The 27,917-nt window shown below is 42.7% G+C and overlaps 1 protein-coding gene and 1 long non-coding RNA gene across 5 annotated transcripts in view; one reads left to right on the forward strand and one right to left on the reverse strand.

Annotated features, from left to right (window-relative positions):
• Positions 1-21,248: 21,248 nt before the first annotated feature.
• ATL2 (atlastin GTPase 2) overlaps positions 21,249-27,917 on the forward strand; it is a 70,225-nt gene continuing 63,556 nt past the window's right edge. For 2 of the 4 annotated variants that reach the window (XM_082427761.1, XM_082427762.1), the window contains exon 1: positions 21,255-21,437. In XM_082427761.1, coding sequence (XP_082283887.1) covers positions 21,320-21,437 — 118 coding nt within the window. In that variant the 5' untranslated portion in view covers positions 21,255-21,319. Of the gene's footprint in view, positions 21,438-21,478; positions 21,972-27,917 lie in introns of those variants that run through there. The other 2 variants (XM_082427764.1, XM_082427763.1) reach the window with 2 other exon arrangements.
• LOC309644273 lies at positions 22,348-26,157 on the reverse strand. The gene is made up of 3 exons (XR_014254337.1): positions 25,163-26,157; positions 25,071-25,117; positions 22,348-24,752 (listed from the first exon to the last, which is right to left on the reverse strand). It is a non-coding gene; the product is annotated as an uncharacterized lncRNA (long non-coding RNA).

The raw sequence follows: 27,917 nt of genomic DNA on the forward strand, positions 1-27,917 counted from the left end.
TTAACCCCCAGGAATGGCTAGCTGTGTAGCCTCTGTCACCCCTAGTTCCCAACGCTGAGCTTCATTGTTGGCAGAAAGTTTATAGGAAAAGTGCTTGGAAACCGCCGCTAGTCTTAATCCCTTTCTTTCACCTTGAGATAGGAACGCCTTTGTTCGAGTCTCAAGCAAGTCTCAAGTTATGTAACTCACTCTTATTAAAACTCTCCCTGACTGTTTTATATTCAGCCTTTTCGATGCCCTGGTTTGCAGTTTTAATTGAATAGGTGGCCTTGTATTTGTGCTAAGTTTTTTTGTCTTTCTCTTTCAGATCTTGACAGGATAATCACATTGGTTTGTTTAGTAAACACTGAGGCCAGCTCTGCAATCCAGCGGCCTGACAAATGGCCGCTCTGGAAAAGAAAGCTTTGTTCCTCTTGCAGGACGTCAGGAAAAGCTTCCAGGAGAACAAGCTCTCACCAAGCCAGACCCCCTTAGAGAAGCAGACAATTTCCCCAAGGACAAGATTCATTTATCATTTACACCTCAAGAGAGGTCATCCCTTACGCCCTATCTAAACTAGCTCCCTTTCCCCATCTGTAGTCCTTTTAAAATGGTCTTCGTAGCACTTACTACTATCTGAGTTTATCTTATTACTTTTTTTGTTTAGAATGACTGTCGTGCTCCACCTGGCACTGGAGTGTGGGCTCCTCCCGGGAGCAGGGGAGCTGAGTGCCCACAGCCTCGCCTTGCGAGAGAGTAAGTGCACAACCAAGCAGTCAACAACCACTTACTGAGCACCTAGTATGTACTAGATATTGGGCTTGCTGGGATGCCTGCGTCTATAAAAAAATGAAATGAAATAAATGTGTTACATGCTTAGAGGTCTATTGGCAAAACTAGAAGTTTCCTCAAACCCTCGTGTTCTCTCCTGCCAAGAATTTGGGAAGTTGCCATCCACTGATTCACCACTTGATGTTGTACTGGGTCCTGGCATGGGCAGGAGAAAGCAGGAGATGAACAGAATATGTTCTCAAGGAATCCACCCGTCCAGTGTCGGGTGGGCATCCGGGGGAGGACAGACTGGGCATCCGGGGGAGGACAGACGTGGAAATGAGAGCCCTACTATGTGAGATCGGTGCCTTCATCGAGTGATACACACGGTGTCCTGGGAGCAGTAATCAGAGGAGGGGGACAAGACATGACTGAACCCTCGTGCTTTACAGCTTTACCTGCTTTACAGCTTTAAAGCTGAACCATGGTGCTTTACAGAGCATGTGGGTTCAGCAAGAGTGTGACAGCAGGAGAGAGGAAAGAGCATTCAAGGCACGAGGAAGAGCACGTGCAAGGAGATGGAGCCAAGAGAGGATCTGTGTGAGGCTGGAAGAGGAATGAGTTGGTAGAGCTTCGCACAGGCTCGGGGAAGGCGGTGAAGGTGGAGGAGGGAGGAGGGAGGAGAAGCCACAGGGAACCAGGCTAGAAAGGTTAAGTGAGGCCAGACTATGGAAAGGCTGGCTCCAGGGCCTCGTTAAGGAAAAGAGAGGCGAAATAGAATCTCAGACTTCCTGGACTGGACGGGGGACCCTGAGGTAACCAAAGGGAGACATAGTTCCAACCCTCTGGGTCCTGACTTGTTGCTGCAGCTCTGATTCTAGAAATTTGCCATGGCATTTGGATGCATTCAGCGGTACAGGAAGATTTGGGGAGATCTTTTAAAGAAAAAGAGTATAAAATTTGATGGCAAATATGCCAGGGTGCCTCCCAGGGCTTTGGAAGAGCCTGGTACAAGTGAGGCGCCCTGTAGCTTATCCTCATCAGCTTCTTAGTGACGCCACCTCTGGAACCTGTGTGGTGTTTGTCCTAAATTGTGCAAGGCAGAAGGAAGGCCTGATTTTATGATTTCACAGCTATTTCCCTGGGAGGAAAGTCTTTTGCTGCCAGTTCTTCCTCTGCTATAAACAGCGCTTGGTCCTGTGCCCTCTTTTCTACCTACACCCTTTCCCTAGGGGACGCGCCCTCACCATGACTTCTGTGGTCAAGCCCCTGCCCGCCCTCTGACCACCTCGAGCCTCTCTTCCAGCTCCAGCCACGCTGGCTCTCGGTCTGGTCGTCAGACTGTCAAGCTCCCTCCCATCTCAGCACCTTTGCATCTACTGTTCCCTCTGCCTGGAACACTCCCCAGAACTTCATTGTCACGTTCAGGACACAGCTTAAATGCCACCATCTCAGAGAAGCCTTCCCTGATCAACAAATAAGAAACCTCCTAGTCACTCTCTATTTCACGGCTTTGTTTTATTTTCTTCATAGCATTTTGTGTTTTTTTTTACTAATCAAAGGCATCTTATTTTTTTGTTTGCCTTTTTCCTGTCTGTCCTCTCCCCCCACTTAAGCTGCTTGATAGCGGGGACCTTGTTTTTCTTGCTCACTGTGCTATATCCTGCAGTGGTTCACATAGACACTCATTTTAAAAAGAGCCCAACAGAGTTTACTGAGAGCATTTCCCATAATTATAATACTTTGTATTTGTATAGCACTTTCTCGTTTCCAAAAAAATTTTAAATACGTATTCTCACTTCCACCTCAAAACAATCCAAGGAGGTAAGTAGGAGAGGGATTGATATGGCCCCAAATTAAAGAGGAGTAAATTGAAATTTAGAGAGGTGAGATGACTTGTCTAAAATTTTCTAGCTATTAAGTGATAGCACAAGGTCTCTTTCCATCAAAACCAACTCTCTTTCCATGCTGGCTTATATTCCTAAGACTTGTTACTTCTCCTGGCTCCTCAGAACCAAAGAATCTATCCATGTATGGAATGAGAGAGCACCTCTCCCCACTCCTCTGAGAGGGAAGGAAAAAAGGATTTGGCTTCCACATAAAGGTTCATGGCAGACAGCCCAGTCTTCACCTGTGGGTTCAGCAGAGAATCAGGACAATTATTATGTAGTGATAATGATTAAGTTTGGACAATAACAATATATCCCTTAGGTGCAGTAGAATTTTGTTACCTATCATGAAAATGATGAGGGACTTGAATTTTCATTTTGATTTATTGTCAAAAGTACTGACTGCTGGGCAATTTCATGTATCTCACCCATAAAGGTAAATCTATTAGATGGTGAATGAAGAATGAAAGCCAACCTTGCTGTTTTTTAAAACAGAGGCATTGGAAGTAATGTTTTCCTAAAACTGTCTGGAGAATCAGTGACAGAACAGGGAGTTGAGAATCCTGAAATTCCTGGTCCTCATCAGAGACTATTGAAAGTCAATTTCTACAACTCTTTTGGGCTTTAATTCTCCACTGATAGAAATCTTTAGGAAAATGTTGATGCATTTGTGATACTTGATGTGACCCTTGTATGGATTTTTTAATTGACAAATTACTTACAAAAATGTGCAAATCATATAGAGTGCAATGAATTTGTACAAAGTGAACACACTCATGTAATCAGCTCCCAGATCAAGATATAGATCATTACCAGTACCCCCACATCCTCCTCCTAGCTCTCATCTCAATTAACTACTCTCCCAGAATAATGGTAACCACTATCCTGAGTTCCACCACAATAGATTAGTTTTACTTGCTTTTGAACTTTGAACAAGTGGAATCATATAGTATGTAGTCATCTTTTTCTGTCTGGCTTCTTTTGTTCCACATTATGTTGGTAAGGCTCATCCATATTATTGCATACGGTTGTAGTTTGTTTTTTCTCACTGCTTTATAATAGTTTCTTACCTGACTGTGCTGCACATCTATTCTACTATTGATGGTCATTTGGGTTGTTTCCAGTTTGGGGCTATTATAAACAGTGTTGCTGTGACCACTCTTACACATGTCTTTTGGTGAAAATATATATGGATTTCATTTGCACATAAATCCAGAAGTAAAATTGCTGGATCATAAGATATATTCGTAGATATAGCCAAAGAGTTTTCCAAAGTGGCTTTACCAGCTTTTTCTCCCATCGTTGATGTATGAGATGTCCAAATGATCCGTGTTCTTCTTCTTTTTTTTTTTAATATTTATTTATTTATTTGGTTGTGCCGGGTCTTAGTTGCTGCATGTGGGCTCCTTAATTGTGGCATGCGAACTGTTAGTTGCAGCATGCACGTGGGATCTAGTTCCCTGGCCAGGGATCGAACCCGGGCCCCCGGCATTGGGAGCGTGGAGTCTTAGCCACTGGACCACCAGGGAAGTCCCCATGTTTGTCTTAACAGTTGGTGTTATCTATCTTCTTGTTTTAGCTCTGCTAGAATGTGACCTATGATGGATTTTAATATATTTAAACTATAATTAATTTAATTTGTTATAGTTTTGTAAATATATTTGTGAAATGGTAGATAAGGAGCCTGAGATTAGGTAGACATTAGATCAAAAAAAATTATTTTTAATTGGGGTATAGTTGATTTACTACTTTAGATCAATTTTAATGCTCAGTTATATTCTTGTGTTGTTCCCTAATTCCTTCATGTATATAGGTTCAGCCCACCCAAAAGATGACAAGCTTCTGGAGGTCAAGGGCTTTGTCATAGGCTCCTTTCATAGTTGTTATAGCCCTTAGCACAGTGCTGGGTACAGAGTAGGCGCCCAGTAAATTCTGATTGAATTGAGCTGAACTAAGTGATGGAGGCAAACCCACCAATGTCTCTCTGTTCATGGTTCCCTGCCTAGTCACTCCACTTTCAGGTATTTCCTAGGGTGATAAAAGGACCAAGAGAGAGGAATTCTAGAAAATGTCCAATTCCTTCATGTTCTTCTAGAGCCTGCATTCCAAGCGCTAAAACTTTTTATGTAGAATGAGCCCCTCTATTTTCAACAGGATTTTCCTGAGGCATGTACCTAAGTCCCCTAGAAAGCGGAACAGACAGAAGACTGTCTTACCCGGGGTTGTCAGGAGAGAGCATTGTTTGTGCCCTTCCATGCTTGAAGGGGTGCTTTGGACTCAAAATGTCTAATCTTATTACACTAACCTGATTTCCCTATGGCTGCATCCAGTTTGAAAGAAATTTCTCCAAAGGCCACAGTAATCTCTAGGATACTTAGTTCCTTTTTTTGCTGATTTTTAAAAAAATCTGTCCTAATTGTTAAGAACTGTTTCTGTCATCTCATCAGCTGAAGGATCTGTATGCGGTTGTCCCTTTCAACACGCAGCAGTGTGTCACATTATGCACATTTTTGTTCATACTGAATATTGGCTCTTTCTGACTGAGATCCTGAGATGTTATGTTAGTACATTTTAACTGTTCTGACTGAGTTTGGAATTAGGCACTTATTGAAAACAATTGGTGGAAATATCCACCCTCCACCCCCTTTCTTTCAGTTTTGGACTCTCTCATTGGGAAGATGGGTTTTAAAGGGCGTGGTCATGAAGGGGGGATGAAAGAAGGAAGAAAAGATGGATCCTGAGAAACATGTATAGCGTGCTGATCAAACTAAGCCAGTTTTCCAGACTCCATCTGGGCCCCCTGCTGTCAGGCATATCAAGGTAGAGAGTGTGTGTGCTTGTGTCTGGGGGATGGTGGAAGAAATGAGAAATCCCTGAAAAGAATATTGTGGTAAGATCCCCAAAGCATATCAGATTGTAATTGTATACAGTCACTGATGGGAACAGGCTTGTTCTGCAATCTGCAATCATGATCAGCAGGTAATCAGATCTAGTGCTCTGGGGCCTCCCACGACACAGCGATTGTTGTAGACTAGACTCAAAAACAATGGGCTGTTTGACTCTCTCTTATCCGGGCTGGGCAGCTTGCCAAGATTTGTGGGGAGAGGGAGGGGGGGCTATGAGTTTCAGAATGTTTTTCCTCTGGGGATGGGCCTCATGTCTCAAATCTCCTGATAGGAGATCACATGTCACATACATATATGTTTCTCCCTTCGTGTATGTATTTGCTTTTCAATCTCAGATTGAACTGGCTATGACTCTTGGGTTTATTAAATTCAGGTCCATTAGGTTACTCCATGGGTATATTTGTTAGGTAGCCAGGTGCCATAAGTTCAAATGCTTGGGGTAGATCAAGCAGGCAGCATGAATATGAAATGGGGTTTGTAGCAAGCTGGACAATCTATTTCTCTTCCAAAGGGGGATACACTAATCAGCATCAGACAATGGTAACTACGTAGGTAGGCTGGCCCAGGGGGCCAGATCTTCTGATTTTTCAAGAAAAGCCTGAAATCCAGATTAAAAAAAAAAAAGTGTGTAATTTGCTGATTTTCCAATGTTTATAATTAATTCAAAATAAAAAAAAAATCATTTTGCAGGCCAACTGTGTAACAAACAAAACAAATCTGCAGGTCTTATCCAGTTCCCAAGCCTCAGCCTCCAGGTTAAACTGATTTTCTGGTGGGAAAAACCCAACTTATTCAAGTCACTTCAAGTTATAGAGGACTATATAGATGGTCCCTGACTTGTGATGTTTCGACTTAATGATTTTTCGACTTTATGATGGTGTGAAAGTGGTATGCATTCAGTAGAAACCGTACTTTGAATTTTGATCTTTTCCTGGGCTAGTGATGTGCAGTACCGTCCTCTCTCAGTGATGCTGGGTAGTGGCAGTGAGCTGCAACTCCCAAGCAGCCACACCATCATGAGGGTAAACAACCGATACACTTACAACTGTTCTGATCCCATGCAACCATTCTGTTTTTCACTTCCGGTATTCAATAAATTATATGAATATTCAACAGTTTCTTATAAAATAGGCTTTGTGTTAGATGATTCTGCCCAACTGTAGGCTGATATAAGGATTCTGAGAACGTTTAAGGTAGGCTAGGCTAAGCGTTGATGTTCTGTAGGTTAGGTGTATTAAATGCCTTTACAATTTAATGATACTTTCAACTTAAGATAGGTTTATGGGTTTATCATGGATTTATTCCATCGTGAGTGGAAGAAGATCTGTATTATAAGGATACGTGTGACAATAAGATAAACAGGATTTTCAACCATGCAACAGGGTCTCATAGAAAGCCAAGAACTCTATAAACATGCCAGGTCAAGGGCTGAATAGGAACAGCACATGACTGGTACTTACTGAGAATTGGAAGGTTCTTTATCACCATCAGTAGTGTAACTTACGCTTCTCAACTGGTGGCACATTTCAATATAAGCTGCTTATGACCACATTAATTTCTCTGGTAATTGTAGACTTCTTGAGTGAGTCTCAGGGCTTCCAGGCTGCTCCTAGCCTTCATTACTTCAGTTATGCCCAAATTTGGGGGGTGTGGGGCTAAGTTTATTTTCCTTGTGGCAAGTGGATTGTTGGGGCAGAAGAGGAGGAGCTGCTGGTCAGGGTGTATTTGGAAGTCATGCCCCATGTTCTGATCTATGACAGACAGAGCTGCTTCTCCATTGACCACTCCTCCTTTCATCCTTGCTAACAATATCCCAACTTTGTTCAGGTATCCGGCAATTTGTGTGCTTCAGAGAAATCTGCTCCCAACCCAAAGCAGGGTGGATCTTAATTACATCAAACCAGTCATGGTAAGTCCATTTTCCTTGTCAGAGATTAGTTTAGAAATCAGCATGGGTAGCAATTCTGAGCATTGAGATTGAGAGAAAGCCTAAGGGAAATTTTTGTCCTAGATTTAAATCCCCCTCACTCATTGAACTGCAAATGATCTAAAAATTATCAAAGGATCGATGAGCCTAGGAAGTTGCCTTTTCACTGCATCACCATTTGCAAACCCAGTGCAAGACGCCCTGAGGCTGTCTCCCAGATCCTAGCTCACTATAGATCCTGTCTCTCCGTGTTTCCCCAGCAGCACCTCCCAAGTCTCTCTTATTAAGATATTTGCTGCCTGTTGTCCTTTATATTTCCTTCCCACCTTTGCGGTCTGCATCCTTCTCCTTTCCCCTGCCACCCAAGAGAGAATAGCTGGCCAGATTGCTTTGGTGGATATTGGAGAGGATAGACTAGAAACCAAGATCTTCTTATTCTTCATCTCCTTGCTTGTGGGGTTTGGGAACACCATCATTTAGTGAGTAGATGCAGATCGACCAGACTCATATGGGACTCCAGTATATCCCATTTATACTCTCTCTTTTCTTTTTTGGTTCCTGAATTTTTGTTGCCTAATTTCTCTTTCTTTGCTCTTGACCCACAATGGGCTTTTTCTCACCTTTATAAGTCTAACTTCCTCTTAGCCTCACTTTCCCATTCTTGACTGCTGACAACTAGCTCTTTTATCCCATAATATCCCTTTTCCTTTCTTTTCACCAGAGGCCCATTATTTTCCTTCCACCCTCCCCAAAGCATCTGTGTGTGCACCTGGAATTTCTTCTGACTTATTTTGGAAAATAGCCGTGTATTAGTCTTCTGCACATACTACTTAACTCCCCCCCCAGAATGACTACCAGCTCCTCAGGCCTCAAATAAACATCATGAAAGATATTAAAACCACTCTGTAATCATTTTCCTTGTTGAAGTATTACACTGAGAGGTTTTGTGTTCTCTCCTACAACTGCAACTTTTATTGTGGGAAATAACCTGCTTATCTTGTAAAGAACAGTACCCTACCTACAGTCATGGTGAGCTTCCCATGGTTTTTTTCATTGACCTGAATTTGATAAATCCTATCAGTCATCATCAGTGAAGGATGAAATAAAAGAAAACATGAATGTATTCGAGGAGAGAGTCCCAGCATGGGATCCAGGGTGCTGTTGGTCATGACCTTCAGATTTAAATACGTCCATGATCTAAAATTTTTAAATGATGTTTCCCAGATGGACATACCCTTTTTTGGTTCTGTATCTTGTAAAACAAGAACAGAAGGAAAGTATCTAATCCATGCTGAAATCCCTAAGTATGTTTATTTTTAACATCTGTTACAGGACAATTTTGCCGTACAGAGCTGGGGCCAAAATATAGTTAGTGAGGACAATATTTCTCCTTCAAGGTAAGCTGTGACAAAGTGAGAGAGTGGCATGGACATATATACACTACCAGACGTAAAATAGATAGCTAGTGGGAAGCAGCCGCATAGCACAGGGAGATCAGCTCGGTGCTTTGTGACCACCTAGAGGGGTGGGATAGGGAGAGTGGGAGGGAGGGAGACGCAAGAGGGAAGAGATATGGGAACATATGTATATGTATAACTGATTCACTTTGTTATAAAGCAGAAACTAACACACCATTGTAAAGCAATTATACTCCAATAAAGATGTTAAAAAAAAAATTTCTCCTTCAAATCCTTTTCAGCTTTGCACCCATTGTCATCACTAATGTGCATCGTTTTGTGCTGGGTTGGTCAAATATCCAGTGCCCTTGATGGGAGGACAGGTAAGATTAGTTGAGAGTAGGGCCTGAGGGGCGGGAGGTAGAGGAGAGGCACAGCATCGGCTCCCTGCCTGTCCTCTTGGAAGCTGCTGGAGACCTTGGTTAGAGGGGTGAGACCAGAAACTGAGGAAATGGCTTCATGGGACTTTGAGGCAGCAAGAGGTGGGAGGAAAAAACTGCAAAGTCTCCCTTCAGGAAAGACTTTGGGAATCTTTAGGCACACGCAGAACTGCTTAGAGCAAAGCATGGCAGGGCTGGTTGGAGCCTGATCTCGCTGTCTCTGTATGGAATCTTTCAGTCATGGTACCCAGTAGACCAGAGGCTCTAGGAGCATCAGCAGTCGGCAGGCTTGGCACAGATCCTAGCTCTCTCTGCCAGCAAGGATATGGCTTTGTCCTCAAGAGCTCTGAAGAAAGCAGATGCTGATGGAGTGTTGGAGGAGGTGGCAAGGCTGGGCAGAGAAGAACCCTGAACACGAATACTTGCTCAAGAAAAAACAAATCAAGCAGCCTATAAATGATAGTAGTAATGTTGCACCCCCTTCAGTTTGGTGGAAATGAAAGTCCATAAAGGTTAAATATGTTTTCAACTGTTCTTATCACGGAGTCAGAATTGCAATCTAGACCCCTTGCTGCTCCAGTTTCTGGGTTATCCTTAGCAAGTGTGGTTATTTTTAAGGATGAATTTCCATGGATTAAAACATGGTTGTGCTGGAAGTGAGCGTGTCTTTAAAATGCACCATTGGCTTCTGGAATGGAAGGCGTGGTCAGCCACTGCCAGCATGCCCCAGTGTGGTATCCACAGGGTGGTGACAGCTGCTGTGTAGTTCTTCTCCAGCGACAGGGGACCCTCCTCTGAAGCAGTCTGGGCTCTGGATTTGAGAAGCAGACTACACCTGATACATTGGAGCAGCAATCTTATATTCTGAGATCTGCCATTGATGTCACGTGGTGACAAGGAAGGGACATGTAGTGGGGGATAGTCAGGCCAACCCCAAGGAGCTAGTGGTATCGTACACCTGGAGTTCCTCAAGTTGCTACAGGAGAACAGAATTTAGTAGTTCCAAGTGTGAACTCCTGAGTTCTACCAGTGGGTTCAAAGCCTAGCTCCACTATTTTATAAGCTGGATAACCTTGGGCAAATTATTTAATTTCTCTTGGCTTCAGGCTTCTTGGTATAAAATGGAAATAGTAATAGTACCTCTGCTTTGGAGTTATTGTGAAACTTAACTGAAAATGAAAAGTAATATAATATAAATATATTTATTATGGTAACATGAATTACCAGACACATACAAGTACCTGATAAATGTTACTTTTTTGTGTGTGCTGTGTACAAGAAATGCACTTTATTTTTTTTCTTCCAATTTTATTGAGATATAATTGACATACAGCACTGTATAAGTTTAAGGTGTACAGCATAATGATTTGACTTACATCATGAAATGATTGTCACAATAAGTTTAGTGAACATCTATCATCTCATATAGATAGAAAATTAAAGAAATTGAAAAAAAATTTTTTTCCTTGTGCTCTTATAAGTCTTAGTAGAGGATTCCAGGGATCTTCCCCTGTGACTTGAAAATCTAATTCTAGTATGTTAGGTTCCATTGTTTCTACTTGCTCCTAAGGCACTAAAGGAACAAACAGGGTTGCAGACAGAGTGGAGAGCTTATTCGGTCGACCACTTGGCAAGGGGAGGGTCCCAGATACACGTCTGGGTCCCAGTGCTCTTGTTCGGGGCCTTGCTGGACTCTGCTGTGAGGTGGCTTGGCTAGTCTGGTCCCTAGGCACCTTGCACTCATCTGCGGAGCTGGAGCTGACCTGCCTGTGCTTTGTTCTTTGGTGTGTCCTGGACCCAGTGCTCTTTTTTTGCTGGTTCAGGTCACCTTGGAGTGGCATACCTGTCTGAATCTCGCCTACAACCTCCATCTGATTCCTAGCTTAGGGTGAACCCTCTGTACTCACAACGATGACCTCTGGTTTCCAAATCGGCTACCTTCCTAGTCCTCCGTGGTGTATGTGGTGGCCTCTAGGCCCCAGCCAAGGGGAGCTCAGAAGGGATAAATAAGACCTGTTTCCACTTAACCTCCGTGCACCATCGTTTTTATTTTTATTATTTATTTTTTTGGCTGTACCACTTGGTATGCAGGATCTTCTTCTCTGACCAGGGATCAAACCTGAGCCCCCTGCAATGGAAGTGTGGAGTCTTAATCACTGGACCCCCAGGGAAGTTCTGCACCATCGTTTTTAATCTGCTATGACCATTTCTTGAAGGAGCCAGGACGCTCAGTGGAGCAGTTTGCTCCCTGAGTACTAAATGGGGGAGAGGGCACAAACTCTCTCTGCTTTCTGTTTAACATCGACTTCCTGATATAAGCCCTAACAGGGCAGACAGGATCACATGTCCCCTTTGTCTCTCTTCCTGCTCTCAGACTCAAAGGAGATAGGAACATGTGCAAGGTCAGGAGTAAAAGTGTTGCACATGCCCAGCACCAACAGTGTATATGTGGGGAGTGGAGGGAAAATAATGTTTGAAAAGTAGGGAGCCAGAAACTAGCCTCTGGAAAATTCTTCCAACCGCTAGATGGGTAAAAATGTAAAAAGAGGATTTTGTACTCATCCATGATGATGAAAAATGGAATTTCTCTCCTGTTAAGCCTCTACTGCGAAATGCAGCACATACAATTATAAATGCCCCATGCATTTTCAATTCAAAGAGTATGTGAGATTAGTCACTGAAAAGAAAACTTGATATGCCCTGAAATCTGAAGCTCCTACATGAAAGAGACCTGATAGAGATTTTCCCAAATTTGACAATAATCCTAAAAGTTTACATATCAATAATAAAATGTTATGAAGCTAAAAGAGACTTTTCTAAGCTTTCAATAAATGAAAATTTTATTAACTATGTTGGAGAAAAAACTAAATTGTCTTTATTTTCTCTTCAGAAAATGATATCCCAATTCATATAATATGAAAAGCCAATCAAAGACCATGCAGCCAAAAAAGTCAGAAAAAAAGTATGAGATGTATGCCATGAGGTTAATCAATAAAAATATAAATTTTCTGTACATTTGTGGAATGTTAACTTTATAAAATTTGGGATTTCTTGGGATTTCTTTTCTTATTCTAAATATTTACTTTCAAATCTACTTTTGATTCATAATTTGTTTTCTTAAAGAAGTTCCCCAAATTTGTAGATGCTTTAGACCCCACAAATCCTGGATCTGCTCCTGATGGGAGCTGCACAGCCAGTAGTCTAATTGACAGTGGCCAACAGTGGATATTTGTGCATGCCTACGGGAACACGACCTGTAAGTGAATGCCATTTATTATCTGTATCACTGTCAAATAAAACAAAACAACAACAACAAATTAAGAACCACTGCTCTAACCTAAATGTCCATGGACGGATGAATGGATAAAGAAGATGTGGCACATATATACAATGGAATATTACTCAGCCATAAAAAGAAACAAAATTGAGTTATTTGTAGTGAGGTGGATGGACCTAGAGTCTGTCATACAGAGTGAAGTAAGTCGGAAAGAGAAAAACAAATACCGTATGCTAACACATATATAAGGAATATAAAAAAAAAATGGTACTGATGAACCTAGTGGCAGGGCAGAAATAAAGACGTAGACATAGAGAATGGACGTGAGGACACCGTGGAGGGGGAGGAAGCTGGGGCAAAGTGAGAGTAGCATCGACATATATACACTACTGAATGTAAAACAGTTAGCTAGTGGGAAGCAGCCGCATAGCACAGGGAGATCAGCTCAGTGCTCTGTGACGACCTAGAGGGGTGGGATAGGGAAGGTGGGAGGGAGGCTCAAGAGGGAGGGGATATGGGGACATATGTATGCATATGGCTGATTCACTTTTTTGTACAACAGAAACTAACACAGTATTGTGAAGCAATTATACTCCAATAAAGATCTATTAAAAAAAAAAACCCCAGTGCTCTAGACAGCAAAAGCAAACAAGTAACTATACCAGAGTGATAACCACTATCCTGAGTTCAATGTTTATTATTGTTATGTATTGATATTAGTTTATACTTTTCTATGTATATATGTTCATGTTCACACATCGGTAGTACACTCTGTGCATGTGGTCTGGTTATCTATTGCTGTATAACAAATTACCCCAAAACTGAATGTTAAAATAACAATCATTTCATTATGTCTTATAATAGCTCACCTTCTTAGAGGGTGATCAGGACAAGCTTGAAAGATAAATATTCGTCAGTCAGATCAGGTGGCAGTGGTACCACCTGCAGATATCTCAGCTTGATCAAGGAACTGTTATGGGAAAAGAAAGAAGGAATTCATTTTCTGAGTGTTTATACCTGAAGACAGACCTCAAGAAGATTGGGGGTGCGGAGAAGTGGCACTGGGCTGGGGGGAAGTGTTTCAGGTGAGGTGCAGCTTTAACAGTCAAAATATGATGATGAAACTACACTGGTGGCAGTGAATCCAAAGATTAAGTAGGTTACAACAGGGACAATTAATTCTAAGGGTATCGTCAAGGTGGAGTGTTTTGCCTGCCAACTAGCCAGCCAGTTTTGGGGAGTTTGGAATTATGTTTGGGTGTGAGATAGAAAGAAAGATTTCGTTGCTCTCCAGTTACAAATACAATATGTTGATTGTAATAAGGCCAATGTGGATATTGTCTTAATCTTAAAAGAGGCTAAGTAAGATGTGTAGTTCCTTCTGTGAAGCATGGTTTTCCCACTGACTTCAAAGGCATTCCTGAGGGCTGGAGTGATGTGGGGCGCTGTTAAGTGTGTCTGGATGGGCTGTCTGGGGTGGATATCATTCACTGCCCTGTTCTCAGAGGAGTTGAAAGCACATGGCAGTGTTTGCTTCAAGCTTCTAGCACATTTTCGGTATCCTGGTGGCTGCATTCACTCCATCATCGTTATTTTTGAAAAGATGTTATTGAATATAGTATAGTTCCTAAAGAGTTCTCGCCAGTGTTCTTTTGTATGCTGATCTTAATTTAAAAACCAGTCACTATCTACTTCTCAAAATGTTCTCAAGCAAGTCCAGTTCACGAATTGGGATTTTTGTTACTCCCACTACTAGACTATTTTAGTGACCACAAGATACCCTTGAATTCCATAGAAGTCGATCACGCAAGTAATGTTTCCATTGTGTCAAGGAGAGTGCTTGTCACGGTGCTCATGGGTGCCCCTGTGTAGGACTTGTCTTAAAATAAATTTATTTATTTACGTATTTATGTATTTATTTTTGGCTGCGTTGGGTCTTCGTTGCTGTGCGTGGGCTTTCTCTAGTTGCAGACAGTGGGGGCTACTCTTCGTTGCAGTGCACGGGCTTCTCATTGTGGTGGCTTCTCTTGTTGCGGAGCACGGGCTCTAGGTGCACGGACTTCAGTAGTTGTGGCACGCGGGCTCTAGAGAGTAGGCTCAGTAGTTGTGGCACACGGGCCTAGTTGCTCCGTGGCATGTGGGATCTTCCCGGACCAGGGCTCGAACCCGTGTCCTCTGCATTGGCAGGCAGATTCTTAACCACTGCACCACCAGGGAATTCCTTTGGGCTGGACTTTGAGTGGTGTTTACCTCCACTCCAGCTACCTGAAACAGTTTCCTGGACATCCAGAAGCTATTTCTAGCTTCTTAGTGGTCGGCATAAATGGTTCTTATGATTATAGCGTTTCCAGCATCTAGCCCCTAGACCATGTGTTATCCGGAGATAGACAGTTAAGAACACAGACTCTGGAGGCAGACAGAGCTGCATTTAGATCTGAACTCCTCAATTTACTAATCATGTGGGCTTGAACAAATTATGCCACCTTTTAAAGCCCCAGTTTCTTGTTCTGTAAAAGGCTGATGGTACCAATAATGCTTGCCTCATAGAGGTATTTTATAGATTAAATGAAGTTATGAACAGGTATTATCATTTTTAATTATGCTCCCATTCTTCAATTTCTTCTTAGACTTGATTGGAGTAATAATCATGATGGTTATCATTTATTGCCATCTGCCAGCCACTGGGCTAAATACTTTATCTATATTATCTGTGATCATCATGAAAAAATGCTAGGAAGAGACCTTTACTTTACAGCAGAGGAAACTGAGGATCAAAGAGGTTACTTAACTTTCTCAAGGTCATTAAACCAAGTGGCATAGCTGGGGTTTGAACTCCAGAGTTGGTGTTCTTGTCACTAAGTGACACTGATGCTCATGTACCCAGTTCATATCATTACGTCTGAGGATGAATATGGATTGGAAGGGTCATTATTTCCCTCTCACATTCATGAGGGACAGCTGTCCCTTGCTTCAGAGAACAATGGACACCTAATATTAAGCAGCAAGCTGGATGGAAACCCATCTGCCCACAGTGTTCCATATGGAGCAAGTGCCTTTCAAGATGTCCACAATTCTCAACATGAGTTCAGCACGGCTGTGTCAGAGAGGCGTGCACCCATGTCCAGGGTGCTACTAGTATTAGCCTCAAGGAACCCTTGATGTTCTTGATTTGATCTCCTTTATAAGATGTAAGTCAATGACCCTGGCATATCAGCTTTGTATATAAATAAAATTTCCCTGCCAATCAATAATTCAGAGTCCCTCTTCTTGTTCACAACTTCTCCAGCAAGAACTTTGATTTCCCTCCTTCCTTGCAAAAAATTTCCTCTTTGGCCCCTCCCTCAAAATGGTAATCCCAAAGAAAGCCAAAGCCAATGTGGCAAATCGGTTTGTTAGCCACAGTCACTGTACGACTTCTGGGGTCAATCAGTGGCCACTGCCCCCGAGGTCAATGAGAGGAGCCTGCAAAGTCCACCAAGAGATGCCAGTGATTGGGTCAAGCTCACTAGTGCTCCCAACGCTGCCAGGGAATTTCCCAGCCTTGTTCTTCTTTTTGTCTACTGGCCCCTGAAGCAGTCCTGCCTGTGCCCAGATCTGGTCTCACATAGCCTCCGGGAAATGGCTCATTCATCTTCTGTCAACCATTCTTGGACAAAAGAGCACATCTCTTCACACGAAGGAGCAATGGTATGCAAACATGGTGGGTACCTTAAATTATACTTCTAGTAAACACATCACTGAAAGGATAAGGTCTACAAAGATGCAGTTTGCCCCTAACACAACCTTTTCCATTCTGAGAGAGCAATTTATCTTTTAGCCGCAGCAATATTCAGCATCTCTTCTATGGTGGACACTGTTTTATAATTGTTTACCTGTTCCCCTACTCTAACCCTGCCCTATCCATCTGATGCCCCTAAATCAAGGCAATAGTTTCCATTAATAGATACCCAAATCTCTACCTCTTACAGGGAGGAAGATTCCTTCTGTCTTACACCATTTCCATGAAGGTGAAAAATATCCTAGGGTTGGTTCCAGTCACATCTCATATCCCCAGTACCCTGTGCTTTCCTTCCCTAGAAGACTCAGAAAGATTCTCTCTGAGATAGGCTCCATCATATTTTTGACTACCTCCTTAATTTCTGCCACAAAGATGATGCTCATGGTTCGCCTTGTACCCACACTACCCCAGCTCTGGAACCAGCCGTTTCTCCAATGACTCCACTTCTTTTTAGAAGGGAATAATATTAGAGATCAAGAGTGGGCACTAGGTATGATCATTACTACCCGGGTGTCTCTGCTTAGGCCTTTTCTGTGGACAGAGCTAGGAAATATTTGCATGTATATACACATCTGTACATATGCAACACATATATGTGAATGTTTACACTTGCATACACACACATATTCATACACATATTTTAGAAACCTTTGGTTGGTATCAATACCTCCAATTTAATCCATCCCATAGAGTCTATCTTACCTCCACCTTTTGTTATTTGTATGTCCCTTCTTTCCCATCAAGAACCCTGGCTCTCAACAATAAAACACACTTACTCATTTGTTTACTTCTATGAAACGTTGAAAATAGGTTCAGAATTGCTTTGCCCATACCTCTACAAAAACAAGCCTACTAAAAAGAGTTCAGGACTTGTTTGCTGTTCTCCCTCCACCCTGACCAGGACCAAGAAATATTTGTAGTTCAATACTATGTTTGTAGGTTACTTGGATTAGTTGGCTTTCTTTTCCTCCCTCTTCAGTTTGGTTCTGTTATTCATTTAAATACTGTTAACATTTATTTGGTTTGCTTTCAGTTTTAGAACCCCCTTCGCTTTCTTTTTTTTTTTTTTTTTAAATTTTATTTATTTATTTATATTTATTTATGGCTGTGTTGGGTCTTCGTTTCTGTGCGAGGGCTTTCTCCAGTTGTGGCAAGTGGGGGCCACTCTTCATCGCAGTGTGCGGGCCTCTCACTGTCGCGGCCTCTCTTGTTGCGGAGCACAGGCTCCAGACGCGCAGGCTCAGTAATTGTGGCTCACCGGCCCAGCTGCTCCGTGGCATGTGGGATCTTCCGGGACCAGGGCTCGAACCCATGTCCCCTGCATTGGGAGGCGGATTCTTAACCACTGCGCCACCAGGGAAGCCCCCCCCTTCCCTTTCTTGTTGATTTAATTTTATTTTTTTTATCATGTAGAACATGTTTCCAAAAGTCAACACTAGATAAAAAGGCGTACTGTGTTCTGTGTTACTTCTATCTATTCCCCCCACTCCCAACTCCTTGGAGGCCACTAACTTTATTATTTAACCTCGCCGAGTTTCTTTTTGGATAGGCAAGTAGATATTGTATGTTTTCTTATTCCTCTCACACAAAAGGTAGGCTCTACATAGGCTCTTTTGCAGTTTGGCTTTTTCACTTAAGAATGTCTCTTGGAAATCGCTCTATATCAGTTCATAGAGATCTTCCTCTTTCTTTACAGTTAAAAAGTGCTCATCATGAGTAATTATCATAGTTTACTAACCAATCACCTACACTTAGATATTTAGATAGTTTCCAATATTTTGCAACTGCAAATAACGCTGCAGTAAATAATCTTCTGCAAAAAAAAATTTTTTTTGATTATTGGAGTTGTATCTTCAGGGTTAATGCCCAGAAGTGAGATTGGCATGTCGAAGTGTAAATGGGAATGAAATTTGTTGGATATTGCCAAGTTCTTCTCCATAGGGGTTATACCATTTTGCATTCCCAGCGAGAATGCAATGTAGGAGAGTGCCTGCATTCCCCCATATCCTTGCCAACAGAGTGTAATCGTAAGCTTTTGAATTTTTGCCAAGCTGACACCTGACGGGTGAGAAATGGTGTCTCAGTGTTGTTTTAATTTGCATTTCTCTTATTATGAGTAAAACTGAACCTTTTTTCATATGTTTAAGGTCCACTGCGATAATTCTTTTTGGTGAATTGTCTGTGGATGTCTTTGCCCATTTATTAATAGGATTTTAAAAATTTAAAAGTTGTTTATTTGGTAGAAATAGCTTTTAATACAATTTACATTAACTGAAAGCAGAATCCCAAAGACCTGGCTGTGGATAAGCTATGGATTCTGCCCTCCAGGAATTCACAGTCTATAAGCTGAACACTATTACGGTGGATATGAGCATAATCTCTGGACCCAGATTGCCTGCCTTCAAATGCCAGTCCTGCCACTTAGGCAAGTTTTTCACCACTTGGTGCCTCAGTTTCTCCATCTGTAAAATGAGAATAGCATTAGCATTTACCGCTTAGGATTACTGTTAGGATTAAATGACTTACCATATGTAAAGTACTTTGAGCAGTAAACATTCCATAAATGTTGGCTATTTTAGAGTCAAGAAAATGCTCTCAATACGTTGATTTGATCCCATAAGAATCCTGTTATATAGTTAGTTATAAAAATGAGGACCTGGAAGTTTAGAAACATTAGGTGAATCAGTGGTAGAATCAGGTGGTAACCCATTCATTCATTCGTTTATTCATTCATTTATTCCACAACTATTTTTTGAGACCCTGTTATGTACTAGGCACTGGCTTAGGTGCTGGAGCTATAGCCTGAACAAGACAGATCTTTGAGCTCTTGGATGCTCACTTTTTTGTGGTGGGGCGGCCTGTGTGGGTGTGGAAAGAAACAAAAACCAAGGAAACCAACTTTGTCTGTCTTGTTTGTCCTTGTCTGTTCAGCACACACAACAGTGTCAAAATTCATTTGTTAAATGAAAGAATAAAGGAATGACAGAGTAGTGAAAAACGAGGCTTGATGCATAGGTAGGGCACAAATCATGAAAAGTCTTGTCAACTATTTTGAAGAGCTTGGACTTTATCCTGAGCAGAGAAATCACATGAATAGATTTGCATCTAAGAAAACTCAAGCCAGTCTGTGTGGAGGACCCACAGGAGAAGGGGGAACAGCAGGGAGGTTGTTATAATAAGTCCAGTGGGAGGTAATGGGGTCTGAATCAAGAGGGAAGCTGAGGGGATGGAGAGGAGAAGAGCTGGAGGGAAATTTAGAAGTCAGAATTGACTTCACTGGGACTTGATAGGTGTAGAGGGAGGGAGAAGTCTGCAGTAACACCGAGGTTTCACTGTGATAAGAAATTGAAGAGGGATGGCTGACGGGGGAAAATGGAGGAAGGCCTTTTAAACATATGGATTTGAGGTGACCATGGGACAACGCTCAATCTCTTGACTGTATTTGCGTTTGGCTTCTTTACACTCCTTGGAGTCAGGAGATTTGGACCTGTCAGGGCACTGTAGTAGCATATGGGATAAACTGTCTAACAGTGGAAAGGACACTGGCTAGGAGGTCACTTGACTAGTAGTGCAGCCTTAACCCTCACCTCCCTAATGGGGTGAGCTCAGGGCTAAGTTAACTGCTAATTTGTAATTGGAAGTTTATTCTTTGATGGCAAAAAATACTCATCTTTGCATCTTGTCTCACACCTTAGATGATACCCTGCATAAAGCAGACTGTGGCAATATTAAATAGATGCCTCATAGGGAGATTATGAAAGGAAATCCATCATCAAGCAGGGCTTATGGCTTGGGGCTTAGGTTGTCCCAGGGCATCAAACCAGGATGCAGGGAGTTAGGAAGTCCAGGAGGAGCTCCAAATCCCTTTCCATTAATACAGAAAACAGATGAATAAACAGCCCCCAAAACCCCTCTAGAATGGCACCTTGCAAGCTTTGGTGACACACAGTGCTTTTCTAGAGGTCATGCTGGATGAAAGTCTGTGAGAAGACCTGCACAAGGCAGCGATTTGGACACCTGGACACATGCGTTTACCAGAGAGAAGGAATTTCTAGTGCAGCTGGTGATAATGGAAAAAATCCAAAAGAATAGGGACCAGGTTTCACAGAAGCTTCCACAGGCAGATATTTATTTTTAAAAGTGACCGGAACTTTCTATAAGATGTCACTGGATTCCCCACAAGAAGGTTCATCACAGTTAGGAAAGGACCTGCTACAATTCATTTTCTGATTAGAGTGCTTTCTGGTTTGCACCTGTAAGGGGCTAGGAGCAGGAGGGTAAGGGTATGCACAGTTAAGAAGATAGGAGGAGGGCCTCATAAGTAGAAGGAAGCTATGCCAAACAAAGCATAGGATGGTCTCTAGATGGGAAACAATATTAGAGACCTGTGCGAAGAAAGATCAAAAGGAAAAGCAGGGCACCAGCAATAGCTTGGGAGTGCGGGGCGGGGGGAGCGAAGGAGGGAGGGGGGAGAATAGCAGTGGAGGAGGAGATAAAAAGGAGAGAAGGAAAGGAGCATGAAAGCACCCTCACGTGCAGTGCACGAGTCAACGATTATGGAGAAGAGCTGCAAAGAGAATTGGGTTACTCGATTGGGAAGGAGGGACTTGGTTCTCTGGAGAGCCCCTTCGGCTTTTACACAGACCCGCTCAGCGCTAAGGGGGTGTGGTCCTGGGCTTAGGGCGGTGGGAATGTGAGACGATTGCGGTGGGGGCACCGCCCAATTTCTCCCCAAGGTGGAAGCCTGGGAAAACCGAGCGGCAGGCTGCAAGGCAAGCAGGGCGGAGGCGGAGCGAGGGCGCCGAGGGGCGGGACGAAGGAGGGCGTGGGGAGGACATGGAGGCGCAGTTGAGGGCGGCGCTAGGACCCGCCGGCGCTCCGCCGGCTCCCGGGAGGTTGATAAAGCGGCGGCGGCGTTTGACGTCAGTGGGGAGTTAATTTTAAATCGGTACAAGATGGCGGAGGGGGACGAGGCAGCGCGGAGGCAGCAGTCGCACGAGGGGCTGCGGCGCCGGAGGCGAACCAGCGACCCAAACACCGGCGTTAACCACGTCTCGTCCACAACCCTCCTAGGTACGGGCTGGCGAGGCGTAGGCTGCAGGGCCCGGGTGGGCAGAGGGCGCGGGCCGCTCGGGCTCGCTGGCACCGGCCGCAGGGTGTGGGGTCGTCGTCCGCCGCTGGCTCGGCTCTCCTCCCGCCGCCGCGTCTGGCCGCAGGGCCTAGCCCCCGCCGCGCCCCCGAGCTCCCGCGGCGCGCGGCCTGAAAGGGCGGTCCTCCGGCCGCGGCTCCCGCAGCTGTCGGTTGCACGGGCGGCGCGCGCGTCTGCGCCCGGCCCGGCCCCCTGCCTTCCCGCCCGCCGCGTGGCTGTAGCGGCGTCCTCCCCCCCAGAGGGGGCGGCCTGGAGCAGGGGCCGCAGACCCGGGGCGCTGGGAGGTCGGCGGCGGCGCGGGGAGGTCCTAGGGAGCTCCGGGCGACCTGTCACCCGGCCGGCACTCGCTGTCCTCTGTCCTTCGCGCGGAAAGGGAGGAAGGGTTAACCAGGTCGTGATGGGCCCAGCAGAGGAGGAGGACGCGCAGCTCGCGGGGGGAGCAGACACCTCGCTGCCAGGTTGGAAGGTTCTCCAGACACCTTTCCAGGAGGGAACCGCGGTCCGCAGGCCAGGGCTGTGTCCGGGGGCTCGGGTTCCGGGTACCCTCTGTTCCCGAACCCATTCATGCGGATAGCGCGTGGCTAGGATGCAAGTTCAGATTTAATTGTCAAAACTGGGGTTATGAGCTGTTTACTAATATTGAGGTCACAGTAAGGCCCGATCGGACTGAAAGTGTCGGTGGTGTGAAGTCACCTGATCCTTCGCTCCCCGGTTTTGCTGAATGTGAGCTCCTACTGTACGTGTACAAGGAGCGCCCCTGCCCCCTGGAAGACGCATTTGCCTTGGCGGCGGAGTGTTGTGTGTCCCTCTCACTCATAACGCCCTATTTTTAGGAGTTTAGCATTTGATCTTTCACTGTGGTGTGAATTGAACGCCTGAAATCCTGATTGAGAATTTTGATGTTACTTAAAGGCATGAAGTTTTTCCAAGGCTTATAAATAGTAAAAGCCTACGGTTAGGTAAGTATGGCCATGGCATAGATAAGAGTTTATTAACTACACTAAGTATGAGCTGTGTTTTTCAAATTTCTCTCCACAATCTGATAAAGGTTTTGTGAGGTAAAACGTAAAACATTTTGATAAAAGACTCACTTTAAAAGAAAAGTTTATGTGAAATATACTTCGTCATTCATGGTAGACCTTGGACGTGTGGAATGTATGTCAGAGGTGATGACAAACTATAAGTTTTGCTAAGGGGAAAAGAACAGGAAATAAAGCTGATTTTATTATTGTTTGCCAACCAAAGCACTTGACAGAACTGTTTACATAGAAGAAAATGCTGCCAGAGGAGAGAGTTTTGCCTTAGACCTATTCTGGTTGGAATTCTCAAGTAATAAGTTGTTCTGGAATGCTGATGGATGATTAATTTAGCTCTTTCGGACCCTGGAGAGGGGGGTGGTGCGTATTTATTTACTTACCTACTATGCCGTTTTAGATGTAGTTTCAAAGCGTTTTATGTGTTTTCCTTATTAGGAGAAGCATTGCTTTATGACTCAGGGTTATGAACATCGTTTTTAGGCTGTGGCACAGTGAGAAGGGATGCTATTCTTTTTTTTTTTTAATTAATTAATTTATTGGCTGAGTTGGGTCTTTGTTGCTGCGTGTGGGCTTTCTCTAGTTGCGGCGAGGGGGGCTACTCTTCATTGTGGTGGTGGGCTTCTCATTGCGGTGGCTTCTCTCGTTGCGGAGCACGGGCTCTAGAGCGCAGGCTCAGTAGTTGTGGCGCACGGGCTTAGTTGCTCCGTGGCATGTGGGATCTTCCCGGACCAGGACTCAAACCCATGTCCCCTGCATTGGCAGGCTAATTCTTAACTACTGCGCCACCAGGGAAGCCCCGAGATGCTATTCTTAAGACTTGATCAATAGGGGTCATCATTTATTAAATGCTCCGTCTGCTACTCACAGGTTTTTGTCTTTGTGTGTGTGTGGAGTCAGTCCTTCACTTGATAGCCATTCCTATCAAATGACTGCCTAAAATAGTCCCTCTCTCTGCTAATTTGCTCTGAGTCACCCATTAATACATTAAAAACCAAGTAAACTTTTTGAGATTTGTGTTTAAAGTAAGAGCAAACAGGCTGTGAATGAGTAGGGACTCATCTGATTTTGGCTGTAGAAACTCTTTGTCTCCCTCTGCTTTCTGGATAAAGTCATAAGAGTTGAGTTGGGGTGAGTCAGGTGCCACTCTAGTAGTTTAGTCTTAGGAAGATGCTTTGTGTCTCTTAAAGAGAAGTGCTTACTCTTTCTAGGGTTATATTGTAAGACCTTTATAAAGCCTTATGAACTCTTCTATTTTAATGACTTTGTCGGATGCTAAGAATCTGTGGATGTGATTATTTAGTGAAGTGTTTTGAAATCCTTTGAAATTCTTTATTTGGGGAAGAAAGAGCTTCCTTACAGTAAAGAGGTACTTATTATAGGGCAAATAAACCATGAGTTAAAATGAGATTCTGGCCTTAAGTCCAAGGCACCTATTTTCGGTGCCTTCATTTTTAGTTTACCTCTGTGTTTTAACTTTAGGATAAAGTTTTTGAGTATTCACAAGTGAAAGTAAATTTCTTGAAATTGTTAGACTGTTTCCGAAATTGTGTCTTTTCCATTCATCTGCTATTAAGCAGCTGCTAAGAGTATACCTGGAGGACTGTCATGTAGTTTGATGCTGGAGTTCAAGACATATTTAAAATTGTGCGACCTAGTAGTAAGATGCATTTTAAAAAGTTATTTATGCTCAATTGGAAGACCTTTTTGACACACAGGATTGTAAGCAAAGCTGTTTGGCAGGCTGTCAAAGAGCCAGAAATGTAAGGGATGGGAATAGAAGTTAAACTTTTTTGTAATAGTGATTTATAGCGTTACAGAAGGAGTTTTTTCCAGAGTGGGTGCAGGGAAACAGTTTTTTTTTTTTTTTTCCTTTCTTTTTAAAGTGTAATCGTATTCTGATTGCCTAGCCATTTTGGGGTTGTATTGTTTACTCTCTCGGGTATTATTTAACTTAAGGAAGAGAGATGTGAATATAGAATAACTAAACTTGGTCCCCCAATTAATTCATTACTCATGTAAGTTTCTTCCTATCCTTTACTCTTTTTCACCACCCATAATACAGAAGAACTATTGAGGGTTTTCTCCATAGCTTTAAAAGTGGATATCCAGAAAAAAAGAGCAACCTGAAAATATGTCAGTAGGATAATACTTGATACTTTATAAAGCACTTTAAATACCTTGCTTTGATTTTATTCTTAAAACCTTCCTGTGAGGGGCTTCCCTGGTGGCACAGCGGTTAAGAATCTGCCTGCCAATGCAGGGGACACGGGTTCGAGCCCTGGTCTGGGAGGATCCCACATGCCGCGGAGCGGGCCCGTGAGCCACAACTACTGAGCCTGCGCGTCTGGAGCCTGTGCTCCTCAACAGGAGAGGCCGCGATAGTGAGAGGCCCGCGCACCGCGATTAAGAGTGGCCCCCGCTCGCCGCAACTGGAGAAAGCCCTCGCACAGAAACGAAGACCCAACACAGCCAAAAATAAATAAATAAATAAATAAATAAATTTATAAAAAAAAAAAAAACCTTCCTGTGAGGGAATTAAGTGTTCCCATTGAAGGGAGTGATTGTGCCTGGTCTACAGCCACAGAAACTACTCAGAGCTACTCTGATTGTGCCTGGTCTACAGCCACAGAAACTACTCAGAGCTACTCTTAGTGCTCCTCACCAGACTTGGAGGAGGGTAGGGGCCTTTCTTCATTGCAGATTATTACATATCATTAGAGATGACTGGGTAAAACTTTGTTGAATGAAGTCTGAAATCATACTGATGAGAAGATGGGACAGTTAAAAAGTAAAGATAGGGCAGGTCACTAAGTGGAGTGGGAAATTTTAAAGTAGGAAGGCAAAAGATGGATACTGTAGAAAGAAGTAGAAGAATTAATAAAGTAGGCTTTGGAGTTAGTCTTCTGGGCAATACAAGTAGAATCTAGGGGATTCCCTTGCTAAGGTACCAGTTTAATAAAGTTATTTGTATAACTTGTATTTCTATGATTGGCATCAAAATAAGCAGTGACTAATAACTTGGGGAAATGTGTAACTGACGATGTTTATCTAGGCTCTGTAGCACATTTTACCTGTTTATTGTGTAATACTCTGATTGTGAGGGCAGTGTTTCTTTAATCACAGGGAATCAAGATCATGTAGTGGAAAAAGAATGAGGAATCAAAAGCTGAGTGACTTGGTTTAAACTCTTTGAGCTTGAAACCCCTCACATACAGTAGTGATAATAATCCCTTAAGGGCTGTAGTGGGAAACAAATGAGGTGATAGGGTACAAGTGTTTTGTAAATTGTAGAGCTGTGTGTAAGACACAGTAATATTTATGTAAGAATGTGCCAGTTTGACTACTTGTTCTATTATATATGTGTATATTTGCAATCACAAAGTCTCTTCTAATTTTTTTTCCCTATAATGTGGACAGAGGTTTAATGTGGGTAAGGATGGTGGGTAAATTTTTAACTTTATCTGTAAAATGCTGATAATGTGTTCATGATTAGAGTTATTGTATTAAATGTGATTAAAGTGCTTAACCCAATGGCAAACATTCTATTTGATGGTACTTATTACTATAATATGTGGTTATTTAAGAGATTTTGAACTAAACATTTAATTTTTAAAATAGGTGATTTAAAAGGTCTTTGTTGGGCTTCCCTGGTGGCGCAGTGGTTAAGAATCTGCCTGCCGATGCAGGGGACACGGGTTCGAGCCCTGGTCTGGGAAGATCCCACATGCCGTGGAGCAACCAAGCCCGTGAGCCACAACTACTGAGCCTGCGCGTCTGGAGCCTGTGCTCCGCAACAAGAGAGGCCGCGACAGTGAGAGGCCCGCGCACCGCGATGAAGAGTGGCCCCCACTAGCCGCAACTAGAGAAAGCTCTCGCACAGAAAGGAAGACCCAACACAGCCAAAAAAAAATAAATTAAAAAAAAAAAAGGTCTTTATTCAGTTTTTATAAGATAAAAATAAGCATTCATGCTTCTCAGCTATCTCTATTTTAATAAACTTGCATTTTAGAGAATCATTTAATCATGTGGCAAAATATTCTTCTGAAATTGTTTATTTCAGTTACAGGATTCAATGTGAATTAATTTCGTGGTTAAGGTCATGGCAGTTTTCCAGTAGAGTACATTGGGTTTTTCAGACAGTAAAGGTACAAAATCTAATTTATGTCTCTTATGCACAAGAATGCCTAAAAAAGTGATTGACTTGAAACCACACTAATCATGAATCCCATGAAAAGCTTTTTTTCCCCTTCATGTAATAGTCATTTATAGAAGAGTCATGGGTAGTGATAAGAACATACTTATTTTAACTAAAGACTTAATTTTGAGTACTGTAAACTTCCTGTGGCCTTCAGAATGGAATAACATTTTTTCCTTCCTGATGGTTAATATCTACCCTAGCAAGCTTGTAGGTCTTTTTTTGGGTTATTAAATAGATAATAACCTATGAAGGCACTTTAGAAACTTTAAAGCCTTCTACAAAGAAACTCTGTAAAGGGGGTGAAATTGGCACATTCAGCGAGCTGCTCTTTTTGTATTTGAATGAATGGGTTTATGAGATATTAAAAGCTGGATTAAGTTCACCTTTATTGGAATGGTGGGGGGAAGTTGAATTTTGAATGATAAGTTGGAGAGAAATTTTGACACGAAAATCACCCTTCTTACTAGTTTTTTTGACAAAAACAGTTATTAATCATGAGAAATTGCTGTTTTATAGCCCTTTAATTTTAAGATAGATTTGACAATATGAGCAGGCTATGTGGAATTTTTGTTTAGAGTCAAGAAGCTTTTTATTGCATACACTTGGGTATTTCTCAAAAAATTCTGAAGTAGGCTAAAAGTCCTTGGGAAGGTTGAGCAATGTACCAGATACCATGTCTTACAACTGGATATTAAGACAGAAATTTACTGCCTTTTAAGTTACAGCTAAACTTGTGATTGAACAGGACTTGTGATCACAGCTCTTAACCTAATTGAGTAATATGGTAATTTATGCTTTGTTATAAAAGTTTAAAATTTAATTCCAAAAACAGTAAATCTTTGTAGACACTTTGGAAAATACAAATAAAGGAAAAAAGAAGAAAGTAGAAATCATACCAACTAGTGGTAACCACTGCTAACATTTTAGTATACATCCTTTTTAAAATGCATAGTTTCATTTTTCCTAGATTAGGATCTTACTGTAATTTTGTAACTTACTTTTTCATTTCATATTGTATTTCTCTATATGATTAAATCTGTACAATATGATTTTTTTAAATGGCATTATTCTACTACTTAACTAATCTTCCTTTTGGTTATGGAGTTGTTTCTCATGAATAATGCTAGCTAAGCATCTTTATAGATAAACCTTGACTTATAGGGTAAGGT

The sequence above is a fragment of the Balaenoptera physalus genome (genome assembly GCF_965194825.1).
Source record: "Balaenoptera physalus genome assembly, chromosome: 15".
NCBI lineage: Eukaryota > Metazoa > Chordata > Mammalia > Artiodactyla > Balaenopteridae > Balaenoptera > Balaenoptera physalus.